Genomic DNA, 18895 nt, shown 5'->3' with positions numbered 1-18895 from the left:
ACTTTTTTTTTCAGACTGAATTCTTGAATTCCCCTTTAAAGATTCACCGAATTTTAACACCATGGCTGAAAGTAAGAGATAACGCGTACTATACCAGGAGAGAATCCTTTCTAGGAGAGAACTCACCGTAAAACCAGCTGACACCTATGGTCTGGAAAAACGTCAAGAAGAGCAGACTGATTCCACTCGATGAGTAGGTGTTGAGCAGCTCAAACACGTAGATTCCACCCTGGGGAGTTTGGGTTCAAATAACATTATTTAAGACATCTTGTCTTACATGATTATTCATTCATTCATTCATTCATTCATTCATTCATTTATTCATTCATTCATTCATTCACTCATTCATTCATTCATTCATTCATTCATTCATTCATTCATCAGATTTATCTTTTATTGGTCTATGATGGGACATAGAAATTTTGTTTACATTGACATTACAATTGTATAATAATCATTGCAATACAAACACATCTTATATTATAAGGTTTGTCAATGCAGAAGAAATCTCATTTAATTTACCTGCATCAAATTACCCGAACTGAAATTAAAAAATCTGCAAATCAGATAAATCGCTCTATTGCAGAAACCAAAATAAAACTTAGCTATGCAGGCATGTAAAGTATGTGGTTAAACATGTACCTTAAGATGATATCACTGTCAGACTGTCGCCAAAAACCTTCAAAAACCTGGAAGTCTACAATATCTTATATTTTTTTGGCTCGGCAAAGAGCAAGTTTGTTTCTTTGAGTGACTGATTAGATACATATGAGCGTGATGTGCTCATCAAAATGGAAACGCGAAATCTTCATAATTTTGTGTATAATAATGTGTTCTATTTTCCTTTCTACGTAAATTCATCTTCAGGCTCAAAACATGGTACTAGAACTGTGAGTGGGAATAGATTAATATTCTTTGTAGGCCTATTGTGATTATTATTCTTCAAGATGGAAGTATCAACCATACTCAGAAAAAAAAAGCCGAGTCGCTTTCTTCACCCCTCTCTCCCTCTCTTCTCTCTAATATCCCAGAGATGTTTTGCAATCATAATCAAATTTAATTTCAGAAACTTTCACTTACTGTTATTTGTAGAAAGCCTTCCGTTTAACACACACACACAAAAAAGACAATTTGCTTTTATGTCTGCTCCCGCGGGTATCTGCTCAACATATCTTATAATATCACTGCCAGAAGGAAGGTATAGTTGTTGTTGATTGAAAGTTATGTTTCGTTTTCGAGACGTTTAAGACTATTGACGTCACCATGAACAGTTATGAATCTTTCCGTCAGGAATTCACGCTTACACAACGAACACCAACTGTTATATCATTCAAGATTCACGCTGACTTTGATAAATACAGTCAAATCAATCAGACCGTTGAGTAGGTCATTCAGTTATACTTTTCTGAGACTGTAGAGGACATACAGAATATTGACTTACTAAAAACTCTACATGCGGCCAGTCTACCTACTTTATGTTGCTCTTACTAAAGTGGAGAACTCTTTTAGCACGTTCAGAATAGAGCGATTCTATACTTCCTCCTGTAAGCACTAATCTCTACACGATGATACTTGAAGTATAGTAATTGCATTCATGTATTCTACTAATTCATGAGGATCATCACGTTCAGATCATTAAATTTTCTCAGAATGTAACATTTACAATAATTTTGGCGCCGATTACGAAAGTATGGAATGACAGCTATATAGGCTGATATAACAGAGAGTAATTTACTGCTTTGTTATCTCTGAATACGAGACAGTGCAATAGAAATGGATGCTGACTAGCTCCCATCTGTGAGGACTAAAAGGGCACTAACTCACCTGGGTAATGGTACTCAAGCCTATGAGATAGGAAAGGAAGCAGACCACAGCAATAAAGACTTCCTTGTATTTACGGAGATACCGTGGCCACTCGTCAATACAGGCTGTGAAGAACCCTTCCATGGTGCAGAACTACAAAGCAAAACAATCATGATGTGAAGAAAAATGATCAGATTAACAAGATTTTCCAGTGCTTTATGATAAATTCTGCACCTAAATTCTAGATTTAGAATCACAGTTACTTTATTATAGTACATTAAGTGTCATTATAGTGTGTCTTGACGGATTTTGGGTCGCCAGATTCCGGTTTTTCTTCCATTATTGGCACTCTGTACAGCATCAAACACCACGTTTCGTTCTTATTTGGCCGTTTTATCACAAAAACCATAGAGCTAAGGATTATAAAGTATAAGATTTCGAATAAAAAGATGGTTGACACTCCATTTCTCCAAAATTCAATTTTATGCATGCACGTGTCAGCTGACGTTATAACTCTCACGTCAGCTCATAAGGTTCTCTGAATAACGGAGCCAAATGTGGTTTTGGTTACGTACAGATGTTTTGAGAGAATTGGCTTTATATCACGGAACACGAAAAGTAAATTCCTCCACTTCTTTTGATTGCATAGACCTGGAAACTGGATGATTTACAACATTACCTTATTGGATAAAATAATGACTTCACAGAGATGAGGACAACACTTTGTAAACTCAAACAAAAAATAATAAATATCAATATTTCTTTTGAAATCAAAGAGATTTTAGATCATCCCGTTAATTTATAAACATGAAGCCAATTTATAAAGCAATTGACACTCATCATTCTGCCTTATCATCAAGTGCATACTGACGTAGAAATTGACTTTATTGGTCCTGTCACCAGGAGAAACAACTATTAAAAAAAAAGAACACTCACAAAGAAGACAAAGAATAACGGAACCAACTAATTCAGGCGTGTCCTTCAATTTCTTCAAGTTCTTTCTTAACTTCTTTCTATAAGCATGTTATTTGATACTGTCACTAATCTATGCTTCCATTGCATGACGCAGTCCTTACCTGACTGTCGAGTCCAACCATGAAGATCATAGAGAAGAACATGACAGCCCAGATAGAAGGGAACGGGAGCTGTGCAATGGCTGCTGGATAGGCCAGGAACGTTAGACCAGGACCTGTGTATGGATTAAAGACCAGGAATGGAACTCAATTAGATTGTGTCACATACATAGCATCGCGCAAAACTCTCGTTTCGCACTTTCATGGATATTTCCAGAGCCGTTATGTGAATACAACAGAAAATACCAAGAATCCACTTTGTATCCGTATACTTGATGTCTTCCTCGAGACCATTTAAATATATATAATCGTCATCGCTGTCTAACAACTAAGCAGAGCGAGTGTACTTTGATTTGAAATGTGTTGAACTGATGTCCCCCTTGGAGTAGAGATACAATGGTTGGCAATCTATATGGTACTAGGATTGATTTGTTGTGCCGTCAACGCAAGGTGCCCTAGGTGGCTCGCAGGTTGTGGTACCAAATTCGGCTACTATTCTCATTTTTAATCGATTTTGCAAATATTGATATTATAATAATACTGTTTTCGATTTCTGTTCCTTTTATTTTGTGATATAGGCCTACTGCAATAGTATATAAATTACGTCATATGCTATCAAAGTCAAATTTCAGACACACTGTCATTTGGTAATGAATTCATTTATGTTTGATGGCTAGAAAGGGGGGGGGGGGTGTAATGTTAGGGTGATTTCCACACATACTTGCAGAACATAAACCAAATATGGCAATGTGTCGAATCTTTGGTCACAATGCACACCAGTTTCTACGAATGTATTTCGCTGCTCTCCTTTGTTTATGGACCTCTTAAGGCTCAAAGAGTGAATTATATTCTGGGTAGGTTACCATTTTCATCTCGACAAAAGAAACTTGTCGAGACTCTGTATCGAACAGTGGTACGTACCGCTCGCTGCGACATCCGCTACGTTCTTGTTCTGTACGTGCGCAAGATGGCCAAGGGTGGAGAATACGACAAAGCCTGCGAAGAAACTCGTCCCACTGTTGATACTAGCCACGATCATCGAATCTCTGTATAGCAGTGAATAAGAGGGGGGGGGGGGGGGATTACAAAACTGAGCCATAATTCATGACCACCTGTTTTATCTTTCTTGATATATATATATATATATATATATATATATATATATATATATATATATATATATATATATATATATATATATATATATATATTCCCACACATCATTCAAAATCAAAGAGCTTTATATCTGCAGAGAAGTTCATGTTGGGTGGGTGCTTTCACTATTCATGATGAAAGACTTTAGATGCCAAGGGGAAAAATAACACGAAACATCGACAATGAGTGAATTAGTCTGTTGGCGTCGACTCTCGGCTAAGACTATTACCATACGTTCGGATTGATTGGGAAGATGTTGACATTGGAGTTATAGGAGCATAAAAAAAAAAACGAAAAAAAAAAAAGAAGCAAAAGAAAATATCACATTAGCATCCATACTTTTCATTGCTCTTGGTTAGTAGTGAAGTTGTCAAACATAGATGGCGCTGTTGAATAAATTCTTGTGGATTGCTTTACTCTGGAGTACGCTCAGTGTAGGCGCTGGTGACTTCAATGTGTGCAACTTTACGATGCGTTTTATAAAGTCAAGCTCTGCACATAGAGTTTCCCCACTGACAACATACACACAAGTCAGTACACACTCCGAGAGTGACCTTATGTTCTCCTTCTACACCTCTTACAATTTGATGTTAGTTTTGGTAAGGACATACCAGAGTCCTGTCTCATGTGCTTGATAGGTTACTATTTGTATTTCCCTAATGAGGCTCCATCGATATTACAATTACAATGCCTTGGAATAGACATACATTAGTACAACAAAATACTGGCCAATTCAAGGTATTGTTCATGTAACATAAGAAACATAAAAATACTATGGGCATAATCAGAAACAGTCTTGCTGATCTCGTTAGTATCAGCATCTTGTTTGTACAGCATGATGGAGGGTGGTGGTATCAGGTAGGGGGAAACAGACTGAACACATCGCATGGAAACATTCGAGGTGTAAGAATGTGGACATCGGATAGATACTATAGTATAGATTGACCACCAAAAAAAAAATGCCACTAGTATTACAAAATGGAGAATGGTCTTAATGTAGGACAAACCCCAGGTTGCATGTAGAAGTAATCATGTACTGCGCACACTTCCATTAATATATGAAGCATATAGCTTTGTTGTCCTGTAGAATACAGGGTATGTCTTTCAAAGAGTTGATTCAGTTTCATATTTCTTAAACTAATGACTTTCGAAACAAAATTGTCATAAGAGCACAATGATGATGATCACGCATAATCAGAGGAAGACAATCTTAAAATCAGAGAATGTTCTTGATACGTGGCTAATATCAGGTTTCACAGAATTGATTAGAAATTCAGAAGAAAGCAGGTTAACTGCAAGATCTCGAATGATTTTGACGAGCGATATCCCATCCATGAAATACGATTTGCCAAGATATCAGATACTTTAGTGATCTAATCCGAGACCATGCTTCAGGAGCAGTCTCGTAGATGTCTGAAATAATCTACCTCTAAACATCATTGACACTCAAACTTGACTTCGGGCATGAATGTATAGGTGGCAGCCAATCTAACTGAGAAAAAGTAAAAATCTCTTGAGAATATTCGCCAACTAGATTGAAAATTGATATTACATTAGGTTTTGATATCTTTCGATCGGACTTCCATCGGGAATTCCTGAACGAGATTTGATTATCAGGGGATACAGTCATCGCAAATGATAGAAAAATCAGGAATTATATTTTCATTGTATATCGACGTCTTGGGTATTTCAAGGAAATTAATACATGAAACCTAGGTACATTCTTGAAGTTTCTTTTTCCTTCAATTATGATAAAATTGATACGCTGTATTCGGAGAGACGAAAACGCGCCGCACGTTACAGAATCAGGGATAATAAGCTAGCCAAGTCAGCGCTGATGTTCTATACAAGTGAGCACTCACGTTCCTATAGATAGATGCTATATTACCTTCTACTTGGAAATTAAGATATTTGCAAGGATGATAACCTCTCCGATGTCCATGTGTGGCGATTATAGTTTGATTCAACCCGCCCTTCATTCTGAAACTTTTCCACTGCCCCTTGCTCTACTTTATGCTCACTGGATGACATTTCTTTATCACACCTTCTCTAACATCCAATCGGTCCTCTCTGATCTCAGGCTCATGTATTTACCCCTCTCTCCTTCCAGTTTTATGGTCATATCCGTTTATCCACGAAATTCTGGATATAACTACCACCAACAGTCTTTAGTTTGTATTTCAAGACTCCAAGGCGTCATCTGATAATACAGTATGTAATCCCATATAATAATTTATTATCCCCAAAACACACACAAACTATAAGTAAAGCCAACAATGAGAGAAAAAAAGAAGCAACGCAGTTTCGAAAGATTTAACTTTGATGTAAAAACAGTAATACGTACAGTTCATATAGGTCTAAGAAAACACGAAAGTATTTTCATGGGAGCCGAAAAGAGTACATTTTCAGAACATTCACAGACTTCGAAACTATTAAACTTTCGATTTTCGATTAATATCAAATTTCACATTTCCGGCCAAATAATCTTAATTTGCAACGTTCATATCTGCGACTCAATCTTTGTGATGTCATGACGGGGTCAGATTGATTTTCATTCCACTTGCTGATTTCCATTTTGTTCCTCTAATACTTCTCCCATCCAATCCCCCGTCCCATTTCACTCAGAGACATGATATATCTGGGTATATGAACACTGCATTCAACGGAAGGATTTTCAAACATGTCATTATTGCCCTATAGAAGCTCAGTCCTGTTCTTCCGCTGAAAAGTGTGGGTCCCTAGTCAGTTGGCTTTACCTACCTGTAGACGTTATTGCTGAATTTGTTGTAGCTACCGAGGGCGATAAGACTACCAATGCTGGTACCGTAGGAGAAGAAAATCTGAGTGGCAGCATCAACCCACACCTAGAAAGGGGGGGGGGGGGGACATGATATTTGTAGAGCGTCATTCCAAAGGGTGTTTGATTAACATAATTTGTCTAGAACAATATCTCGTTGAGTTTGTGGTTCTCATTCATCGAATTTATTTCATCCCTTTTAATTCTTTGACTGGTAAACAACATAAAACATTTTGTTCACAAATTTATTTTACACAGTTACAATTACACAATCGATTACAATCTAACCCGAGATGTCAATGAACAATCACATTCAAATGACAGAATCCTGCAACCATGTTAGGCAATCATTAGAACATGCGACAATCCAGTGGTAGTAGATAATCCACTTTTTAACTAATGTTCACACTTTCTGCTATATTCGTCCTAACTAAGTACCTAACGTGTGTATTTCACTTTTTCTTTATCTGTTAAAGCACAAAGTCTTACATTTCACAGTCTATTTTCAAGAATAATTATTGCACACCCACACTGGCGAATTAGACAAAAGATTACATGGCAAGTCACCAATATTTCTGTTATTTTAATCTTTAGTGGGATTTTTTCACGAGGTATGGACACTAATTGTTTGCTCGTTTTGATTTCAAGCTTTTAAGGTGATGTCTCGTTTCATTGATATAAAATCTTTTGATACAGAGATAATAAGATCAGTGCCTTGACTTGCTACTTGAGCTCACCCCCGATTCCGCCAGTTTGCTGAAGTCAGGCTTGATGTAATAGACGATTCCTTCTCTAGCGCCCTCTAGCGTTACTCCACGGAAGAACAGCACGATCAGCATTGCGTAGGGATAGAGGGCTGTGAAATATACCACCTGTTTGAAGCGGTAGAAAACAGAAGTATAAAAATGGGGAAAAAAAGAAAGAGAAGTAATATAATTATACATCGTAGTTGTCTAATAAATATTGCTATGAAAGAGATACGTCAATCTGCTGCCAACGCAGAATGACAAATCGTGGAGTCACTTACGTTGAATGGAACGTGCCTTCCACAATATTATTGACTCATAGTTTGGCAGTGAAAACGTAGTTATTTGTGCATGAGATAACTACCTTTTGTCCTCCAACAAAATCGATAGTACCATTGTGAAAACAGCGGGGGAAAACACTTCATCATGACATCCCCTGATAAAAAAAAAAAAAAAAAAAAAAAACAAAAAACACAAGCGGTTCTTGTTTTCTTTTCATTTTCATACGTCTGACAAAAATGATTAAAAACCGCTTGGGGCGTTACGTTAATAATAATAGTCAGTGATTCCACTGGCAGCGTATGCATTTAACGTTACATTATCATTTTAATAACTGATTTAGGCCACAATTGGGTTGATTGGTAGAAGATTTAAGGACAGGGATACGCACTGATCCGCTCTGATTGTCATTCCATCAGGTTTAATCCCCTTTTCATAGTCATTTCAGTTTCATTAAATGCATTCATTACACAGGTCAATTCAGAGACGTGGAAGAAGGTTCATTGCACGCAACACAGTTGTGGATTCTTGTTGGAAGGCATGGGTATTAACCATGTGACTGAGTCCGATGAAATAACAATTGCAAAGTGGACATAAGTAGTGTACGTGTAACTGACTCTCAAAATTTCATTACATTCAATAAATGATATCAGTGTGGATTCCTCCATGAAGGAATGGGTGCCTTTGTGTCAGTTGCAATTTATTACATGTTTTAAGAGAACGAATCATCTGAAATTCATCACATCAGCTTTCACGATGCTTTTCACTGGCGTTATCCTCCCTGTCGTATTCATATACTCATGTAGACAATTTGTGGTAGGTAGGGGAAGGACGAACCGTTTCCACATTGAAATAGTTTGTCAGGTAGAGGGTACAGACGACGATTCTTGAAGATGAAAGTTACGTCAGCCCGGGCTCCGTTCTGTTCAGACAGTAAGTATTTGTGAATGTCTTGGGTGAGTGAGAAGGCCAGGGCACAATCTGGATTCCAACCGATTCCCATTTCATCGATACCACTGGTTTTTAGTTAGTATGTAAGACATGATATCACGACTTGCCAGTATATCTTCCTGGAGAGTCCTTTTGTTTGTTTGTGGCTATCCCCGTTTTGTAGTGCGCCACACAAGATACATTGAAGGTCTATTTCTTGGGAAAAGCGTATCATGGTCATTACGGACTCGAATGGGCACGTTCTTTACAGGTCCTCTAACATCCACTTCCATGCAAGATGATCTCATTACATAATGATTTCTACAGATGTGAATAATTCTTCTATAATTACTTCATCAAAATATCTATTAAATGTTTTATTCGTTATGGTTTCCTTTATATGGACCAATAGAGCTCCACCCCGCCATAAAAAAAAATAATAATCCTTTTTCCTTTTTTGGCCTTTCTTTTTTGGCCCCGCAAAAAAACAACAAACAAGCATAATCCTTTTCCCTTTTATATTGGCCTTTCGTTATGTCATCAACACTGAAGTCGCCTGAAATAAGCAAAACAATATCTACGGGAACGCACGTTGCCATAACCAGATGTACCAGCTCTCAACAGTTCAAAAGGTTTAGTTCACTACAAATCCACATCTTACATGCCTTGTCATAGATTTCACCCCGATCACATTTTGGACATAGCAATGACTATCATAACTGAAAGGATATGAGACCTGTCGCGCTATTGTGAGTTTGTACTTTTGTCAAGGCAAGATGCATACCATAAGGAATTGCTATGTTTATTTCCTGTTGACCGTATCACAACAGATAAGAACATTTGTACGCACTTCTCTGTCTCGCGCGTGCACACTGTGTTTCTCTCGTATCCACATAGTGGATAAGAAATGTAGTTTGTGTCAGAATAGCAAGGGAGGGTTTCCGTGCCTGGGATGCCGATTGACGTAGCAGAGGGTTCCGCCCAGCGACCCTGTTTGTCATTGGTAGTGACCCGAAGGTAGGGGCGAGGTTACGACATCTGGCTGCCGAAAATGGTGCACCTCCGTCATCGCCAGCTCCAGAGATTAAACGGCAGTGATCCTCGTTTGGGGGCATTCGGCAACTCAGACGGACAAATATTATGGCAAGGATCGATCAGCGGGCCTACACGCTGTTTTTCTGGTGATCTTAGAGGGTCATGGTTAACCGGTCTGTGCTAATTAAATGTTGACGTCTTCTTGGCCAGTTTCGCTACCCGTTTTCCTGTTTCTTTCCCTGTTTTTTCTCCCTCTGCAATCGTCCTCTGTGCTTTGGTTGTCTGTCAATCATATAGACATATTTTTCAATTATGATCACAACAATGCTGTCTTGTATATTTGTAGCTTAGTTTAACCTCCTCCCACCCCATCCACATCACAAAATATCAACTTACAGGGGGCTGTGAATTAAGGGAACAAATATCCAGTAAGTGTGACAAAATTGAGACCAAATACCTTTCAATCAGATATGAATTTCATAAGATGGTGCGTGTGTGTATGTGTGCGTGTGCGTGTGGACATTGTGCTATAGTTTTATGTTTCCTCCATGATACTTTAACTGTGGTGTAGATTACATGACTTTTCTCCTCAAGGTCAAACTACTGTTATGATCATATTTCACTGTCAACGTTGCAAACTTCTTACCAGTCGACAACATTTACCCTACACATGTACTTTTTCCGAGCCAACCAACTCGTATGCTCTTTGATTTCATCTGATGTCAATCCTAATGCCTCCCAGTCATACTGAGCTAATATAATTAGAAATGACTCTTCCAGATCTGAAGACCTGTCAGTCGTTGAAAACATGCCCCACATACGAAAATAGTAATTATGTTTCCCCATACATAAATCCTTTCCTTGAACTATAAAAAAAGGTCAATATCCGTTGTTGTTATATTGACACTCAAAACGTCAGTGTAATGTAATTGCCAGTTTCTTCTGTTCTGGTTAATTTTGTAGTTTGTTTTGTCTTACCTGAATTCTGCCCAGAAATTCGACTAAGAAATAAATAAGCAGCATATTGTGTTGACTATCATCAATCTAGGAAGACAACATGTTTGTGCAGTTCTTTTGGGTCGCTTAGATTCAAAACGATCAAAATTAAAATTGTCTGAATTCAGTCTCTCGTTTTGATAGATATTTTCGGAAGGTGTTGCGTGTAGTGGTTCATATGGCTTACCAAGGTAAAACACGAACAAAAAAAAAAAAAACACATCCCTGGTGCAATACTGCAATATTGTCACTTAATGAATACGCATTGTGCAATCTAGTTACTTTATATATGTTTCTCTGCCCGCATATAGTAGCATTTTTTTTCTGTACCTTATTAACAATGGGGAATGCATTAAACATGACAAGCTCTGCTTTTTAGTGTCCCCTCAATTTTCAGCATTATCCAGTAAATATCATGCATCTTGGCTTCACAGTTTATTGTGTGATTATATTATATTTCGATATGTAAAGAATGTGTATATTGGTAATTTTTTGGCATGAAAGGTTTTGTACATATATATATATATATTTTTTTATTTATCTTTTTAAAAAAAAAATGAAAATGAATAAATGGTAATGAATAGTAAAAGATAGCCTAGGTCTATACCTCCTACTTTGTCTCCTTCCAAACATGTTGTTGTCTTTGCTAATATGATTTTAATGTCAACTCGACAGTAGTATTAGTCGTAATTTCATCATTGTGAAATGTATCCAACCAATAACGTTATATAGGTAAGTATCATTTTTCGTCCTTACGGGCATTTGCCCTCATTTCACCCATAATCTTAAGATCGATGACTAAGAAAAAAAAAAATCATGGAGATAGCTTTGTGTCTAGATCATGTTGCAGTTAACGTACAAATTATAAGACGATGCCTATAACTGGGAAACTTAAAGGGTTTAATGATAACATTTTAGTACCTTAGTACCGTAGCTTGATTCTTTTTCCATAAGTCAAATTTGTCTAACATTATTTGAAATAAACAAAGCAATCGTCTCGAATCAAATTGTTTCGATAGTTTTGTCATATTCCTCTAGAGGAAGACAGATGACATGGTATCATTTCTCACGGGGATGACTAAAGTCTACAGACACGGCCTGCCTCGCGGAACACATTTCAGATGAATGGTTCACATAACGTTTGGCTACCTGAAACCGAAAAACGGAAGAAATGTTATAGAAAAAAAATCCTACACCATGATGGCACATGATCATATCACATGGAGGGTCCATGACAACGAAGATGTTTAGTGGCATCCGGCTGCTCCGGGTCGGGTCTGCAGAACTATCCTCCAGCAAGGCGCGCTAGCATGACGTCCCTGTCACACGGTGTGAGCTGGAGTCAGATGTCGCAGATTAGAGACGAAAAGTGTCATTGAATGACCGAGTCGTGGATTCGGTAACATTCGTCAAGTCAGACTCGACCCACTTTGTTGTATTAGCCCAATTTCTCATGTTGACGTTTATTTAGGCTTGTTACCGATGAATCTCCGCGTCTCCCAGAACAGTGCATACGTGCCGGAGAAACGGAATAACAGGCGCTCGGATTAGGTTAAAGCATGTCATGTATAGTTAATGCATGAAATGTAAGGTTTTGACGGTACATATTAAAATTATGAATAACAAGACCTTCACCCTTGGGATACAATTTTTGTTTGCTATGAATTGATTACATTTTAAATGATTCTGAAAAAAAAAATAAACAAGGGGAAGGATATCATGTGACTGTTGAAGAAGATACCGCTGATTTGAATAAAAGAAACTCTTCCGGTGGTATTGAGTAATTCACATCTTCTCACACGTAGCTCCTGCAAGATATGGAATCAAAAGTCACGCAATTGAGCTCTTAGCTTGACGTCTCGTTTATTTGCCTTGCATGTGTAATAGAGAATTTCCTCCTGTTTGGACAAACGCTGGACTCACCGCACGATCTGTTCGGAAGATTTTGGGTGCCCTGAAAAAATATGACAAGCCATTTTTCATATTGTCTCACGGAGTGTTGACTCTGCGTAGAATAACAGGAAGAGAAGGGGGTCTGCATTTATCACATAGGATCACGTGGTCTGAGAATGTCAGGATGCCGTTCGCGACAGGTGCGAGGAATATCACATGACGACAGGTTAACCTGCTGGTGAGTGGCCGCTGCGATTGGGCGAAAGTTTGTTTACGTGTTCCTTCCGTCCCATATCAATTATCGCTGGATATTCGCACTTGCACACGTTTGCAGCTCGTTTGTATACGGGATGTAGGGCTTTGCAGCACGAACGACTCTAATGTTTGCCCTTCACGCGTTTTATCATAAAATTTGCCCCTTTCTTCTTCCAGGAGTCCGTACACTTTTCTTTCACGTTTACAACTGAGTTTTCTTTCCCGGTAATACTGCCCTTTTGTTGTGCATGGGTACCCATGAACATTTTTCACACCGAAAATGCTGTATTTGAACATTATTAGCCCACTTACAACTACTATCTACATTGCAAATGTTATGACAATGGTAATGTTATTATCCAGAATGAAAAGGAAAAAAAAAAAAAAAAAGGAAGGAGAACCGGGCCACTCAACCAGCATACAGGGATTGAAGTACCAGCTGGCCATACAACGTATACGTGTGATAACACACCCTCAGACCATCATAACGTTGCGTTGTGCTGCTTTTCTTTTCTTATTCAAACGTGTCTAAGTTAGTCTTTTTATAATCTTTTAAATTGATTTCAGTCATTATGCCTAGCATAGAATGAAAAACGACAATGCCCGACCGCCTACGTTACGTAAAACTTGTAAAAACAAGACGTTCTTTCAAGTTCACACTTAACCATGTTATTCGGCTTCCTCTATTAAACAGGATACAGTTTGGGGAAGTTCTTGTGAAATTATCAAAAGCACTGTACACTCAAGATTATCATGCTACGAAACGGTAATCAATACTCAACCAGAGCTTTAAATCTCTAGACGTTCAAGCAAATCATCAAATCATTCGCATCCTTTGCTCATTCGAGATTTCAATTGTTTCTTTCACTCTGACCTGTCATAGCATGAACCAATCAAGTTCTCTATAATGTCTACCCTCTTGTTTGTTTATTCATGTGATAATAAGAAGCAGCCATGCGTAAGTTGTAAGCTTCTGAAGTAGCAATACCTCACCTTGCCGGTCCATTTGACTCCCTTCCAGATGCAGAAGTAGCAGATGATCCAGGCTGCTAGGAGAGTGAGGGCCAGCTGCCAGCGAACTCTTCCAGGGTTATGCAATCCGTCTGTCTCTTCCAGCACGTAATACCTTCAAGGAAAAGAGATCACAAGGGAATGATCCATTGCAGGCTGTTCACAATCTCTAACATATTTCAGTTCATCATTATGACATCTAGTGCAGAATGTCTTTACCAATGCTGATAGCTTTTTTTTTTCATTCTGTTCTTCCAGATTAACGAACGAAACCTGTTTTGGGAAGTGCTTAGAATTGATAATGTTGCTTAGCACTTTAAAATAACCTCGCAGGTTTTAGAGGAAATGTTCGTCTAAAGGGACATGGCTCATATGGCTACATATATTTTGGATAATATAACAATGTTGATACGTTCTGACATGACAGTTCAGGACAAACACTCAGTGGAAGTTCGTAAAGGATCAACTGATTAAACATTTTCCCTGATTATTTCACTGATTTTAATCAATCGTTATTTTGGGTTTTTCTTTTACTTTGTATGCCACTAGGCCAATTAGTTTTATTCAGAAGTAGTGATTTTCGGTGTCTACTCCGGCAGATAGCAAAAGAAACCCATATCCTTACTTCCAGAACTCTGTGGTTGGGTCGGTGGTGTAATTATCGGCCAGGGTCTGGTTGGTGGTGCAGTTGAGTGTGTTCCAGCTGTTATCACAGTGCGACCAGGGAAGCGTGGGGGTGAACGAATTGAAGAGATAGAGAAGGGCCCAGGCAATGACAACGATGTACCACACGTTGAGCCAAAACGACATCACCACCGCGGCATACCCAACACCTGGTAGAAAAAGAAAATGGATGAAGGAATTGGAAGTAATAAACTGTTATATTGACCCTGAAGGAAATTTAATAAGGAAAGGTTATAAGAAAACATCCGAATTAATATTCCGTAACAAAGTTTCTACTAGAATGATTCTGTGTTGAGAATGAGACCAAAAAAAGAAAGAAAGAAAAAAGAATTAACAAGTTGGAAGTTGAGGTTTAAATTTTCTTCAGTTTGTCTCCCTCTAACAAATGAAATTTGTAAGATCGCAGCTGCTGATCTGTAATCTAACAAACATGTCGGAAAGTATATAGGAGCCACGGGACTCGAACCTGTCATCTACTGCTTTCCGGGCAGCGACACTACCACCAGGCTATCCTTGGTTGCCGGCAGTGACAAGATGAACTTCGAAAATTTAAACCTCAACCTTCACCTCTCTACTTAATATTCTCTTGTATTTAAGTGGGAAGATGTTAGCTATATGATTTTTTGGCGTTTGGGATACGATGTACATTTCGCTTCGCAAAATCGCAGAATACAGGAGACAACGCACCGACAGCTCATTACTGCAGCATACTGAGAAAGTTTTTTATTTTTTTTATTTTTTAAGCCATGGAATAGAATCTTAGCAACTTTTCCACGTGACATTGTGCAACTCAGCAAACAACTACATACCCTATCATGACATTTGCAATTGTTAGGAAACTAACAAACTTAGTAATAACATGGTGTTCTATGCGCATCTGAAATTCATATGAAGTATTATCGTAAGTGTTGATTGTACATGAAAGGCTCGTCGAGCCTCTAAGGGCCATGTGATGTCTTTACAAGAATCATCTTCATCGAAGACATTCTGTTTTCTTGCTTTTAACAACACCAACCGATTGAGTATCATTTCAGCACGTATACATCCCTGCTGGAAAGAACACAGTGTCCCAAAGTGTGAGAAACACAGTGTGAACACAGTGTGAAATCTTTTCACACTGTTAAATTCGAGCGTTTTGACATTGTGAACACATTGTGAATCATCAATTCATAGTGTGACACATATCTTTACCTTGTGAACACTCTGTGAAAACCAAACCACTGTGGAATGTTATCAGTGCTCCACATTTTCACATAGTTGATTATATGTGACCACACTGTGAACACACTGTGAGACACTGAGTTCTTTCCAGTGTCGATTGTCGTTAGCATAGAAGATCTCAGAAGAATGGGATGACAAATCGCGTACGTACCGAGCCGTGACAGAAAGTATTATCACTTGAAGGCGAAGAAATCGGCTTTCTATATTTCACTGATATGAATCGAATAGGGAAGGGGGTACGAAATGGCCTGCTAATTTTGTCACACGTAGCGTCATGTTTTGGTGGCTAGATTGTGTAGGGTTGTTCCTTTGTGCGTTGATGCCCATTTGTGGGTCTTTGCATTCGATTCCACCAAGACGTTTGTTAAAGGCTGTCATGATTCTCTTCAGTTGCCACATTAAAACTTGACAGCCAAATAAACAGTCAAGCAATAATCAACAATGAAACAAGCATTATGATGTAGCTATGGTCCCGTTTCATACCACACGGATTCAGAATGTCGATCTACCACACGCCAGTCAAACATTACATCAAAGTTTTATGCAGAAAGAGTGGGACTATAATTGATTCTTCTCAGTTGAAACCGAGATCTGCCCCTCGAAGGTCATTGGGGACGTGATTGCTATGACAACCAATTTGCGATAAAATTGTATTTCTGCTCGTTACGTGCTTGTTACGGGAAACATACCAGAAATAATGGTTAAACTGGTAACAGATGGTAATGGGGGTGGGGTAAGTTGGTTGCAGGTGCTCACAATATGTCTGCGATCAGCAACGAAGGACAAAAAAAAAAATCGTAAAAAAATGGGTAAAATATTCAACATATTAGTTCAGGTCCCTGCAAGGATTCTGTCTTTCTCCGAAAAAAAAAAAAAACCGAAACAAAACAAAAACCAAGAAATAGTTAAAGATTATGTCTATTAACATCCGAGTTCTTTCTTTCTGCAGTCGTGAGATGAGTGAAACACCAATAAGAACATTTATGTGATGATCCATTACAACTGGTCGTCTTTCAATGAAGGGGAGGGGAGGGAAGGGGAGGGGAGGGGGATACTTCTATGTCCTCATCACGTGCCGGCGGGAAGTGAGGAAAGCCCGTTCGAAGAAAATATCCAATGCATTAATACAATACAGAAGGGAATTCAGGCATATGAAATCTCACACTGCATACACAATGAACTGAGATGGACTAATATTCCTACGTCACCACTTGGGTTATTATACGCACACATTACATGAGTAAACTTTCGTCACCAATTTATGTGGACTACATCTCCAATTATCAGGTTCGTAACAATAAGGTGTCCCTCTCCGCAATCACTTTACATTTCCCCTAAGAGCGAAAATTAATGCTTTAGCTTGATTTATGTTAAAATGACAATAGAGGTACACTGAATGGTAAGAAAAAGAAAATATAAAAACAACAAAAATCATTACATTCTCTAACTTCAGTTTATTGTACTCGGCTGCCCACGTCATCCTCTGTACATACAAGCAATGTATCTTTATACATGAAACATGTTCCAGGAGAATTGAAATTATCAAGTGCTTTCTCTCTACGGTCTACCTATCATCATAGATTCTAGATGTCTTACCGAGTGCTTCCCTACAGCAAATGGGAGGTAACATTTTATCTATTGATTTACATTTTGTGCGTTTATTGTGTCAAGCCATCGCGGCAGGTATCCATTGGAAAGCTGTCGATCACTTTAGACTGACCACCCCTGCGTCTTGAAGTAAAATCCAATGGTTCATCCTATTGTCAAGTAATTGAGCAGGAAAGAAAGAATATTTGTCAACTGTTAGTTTTGTCATCGTGTGTGTCTAGGTTTGTAAAGGGTTTCTTTGTGAGATGCTTCCTTGAGAAATGTTTGTGCTAATGATCTGGGGTGACACTTGAGTAGTTGGGAATCAACCCACAGACGGTGCTACAGAGACACCAGTGGCCATGGGGTGATCAGGGTCACACCCAGGTAAGGCAGGAGAAAGTGTTAGCGTGCTTATCTAATTTACTGAGCTGTGTAGGTTGCCTTTCTCTACCTCGAAGCGAGCAGCCTCTTTGCACGACACGTTGTCCAAATGGTTGGCTGACAGTGATTCAATTTGACGCAATACCTGAAGTTACCTGCCATGATGCTGGGTTGTGGGATAGCGTCTTCTCTTTTCGTTGTTCTGTCCCCCCCCCCCCTTTTTTTTTTTCAATTCAGTGCTAGAGACTCGTATGTACAACAGACACTTATCTTGGAATGTCACTTAAAAGTGAGTGCTCAAAAGTGAATTCTCCTTTCAACTGTGCTCCGCCTTGATGACAAAACTAGCTGTTGCTGTTGATTTTGAACTGTCCATTTTTATAGCAAGAAATAAAGCAGTAAAAACAAGAAATCGCGTTAGAAATAAGTCTGCGTATAATCTAACATCTTTCTCCCATGTTGGTCTAGAGTCGCGTCTGACTTCAAACGTTTGACTAGCAAAGGACATAATTTTTAAATCAATTTCGTACTTGTCTGATTCTTATACACCATTCATTAGCAGTGCAATAAACTATAGAGTTTGAAAACACCTTTCTACTCTCTCTCTCTCTCTCTCTCTCTCTCTCTCTATCGCCTGCATACATACATACACACACACGTACACACACACATACACACTACCTTTTCTCTCCCTACTGGAAAGAACACAGTGTCCCACAGTGTCCCACAGTGTGGTCACATAGTCGACTATGTGAAAACGCTCGAGTTTAACAGCGTGGAGATGATTTCACACTGTGGTTTGGTTTTCACAGAGTGTTCACATGGTAATGTTCTGTGTCACACTGTGAATTGATGATTCACAATGTGTTCACATTGTTAAAACGCTCGAATTTAACAGTGCGAAGAGAATTCACACTGTGTTCACAATGTGTTCACAATGTGTTCACATTGTATTCACACTGTGTTTCTCACACTGTGTTCTTTCCAACAGGGCTCTCTCTCTCTCTCTCTCTCTCTTTTGTTGAAAGATAAGTCTGCTTGCGCTA

The 18895-nt window shown here is 38.6% G+C and overlaps 1 protein-coding gene across 1 annotated transcript in view; it reads right to left on the bottom strand.

The window, feature by feature from the left end:
* The window catches only part of LOC140238589 (sodium- and chloride-dependent GABA transporter 1-like), a 92238-nt gene that overhangs the window by 19412 nt on the left and 53931 nt on the right, over positions 1–18895 (bottom strand). Inside the window, exons 3-10 of the mRNA XM_072318490.1 lie at positions 14599–14806; positions 13956–14088; positions 7566–7700; positions 6792–6895; positions 3798–3922; positions 2880–2992; positions 1825–1956; positions 127–229 (exon numbers count right to left, since the gene is read on the bottom strand). Of these exons, the coding sequence (XP_072174591.1) occupies positions 127–229; positions 1825–1956; positions 2880–2992; positions 3798–3922; positions 6792–6895; positions 7566–7700; positions 13956–14088; positions 14599–14806 (1053 nt within the window). The remainder of the gene's footprint in view (positions 1–126; positions 230–1824; positions 1957–2879; positions 2993–3797; positions 3923–6791; positions 6896–7565; positions 7701–13955; positions 14089–14598; positions 14807–18895) is intronic.

The sequence above is a fragment of the Diadema setosum genome, chromosome 2 (genome assembly GCF_964275005.1).
Source record: "Diadema setosum chromosome 2, eeDiaSeto1, whole genome shotgun sequence".
NCBI classification, from domain to species: Eukaryota; Metazoa; Echinodermata; class Echinoidea; order Diadematoida; family Diadematidae; genus Diadema; species Diadema setosum.
The sequence above is the reverse complement of the archived record's forward strand: the minus strand, read 5'-3'. Positions and strand labels throughout refer to the sequence as shown.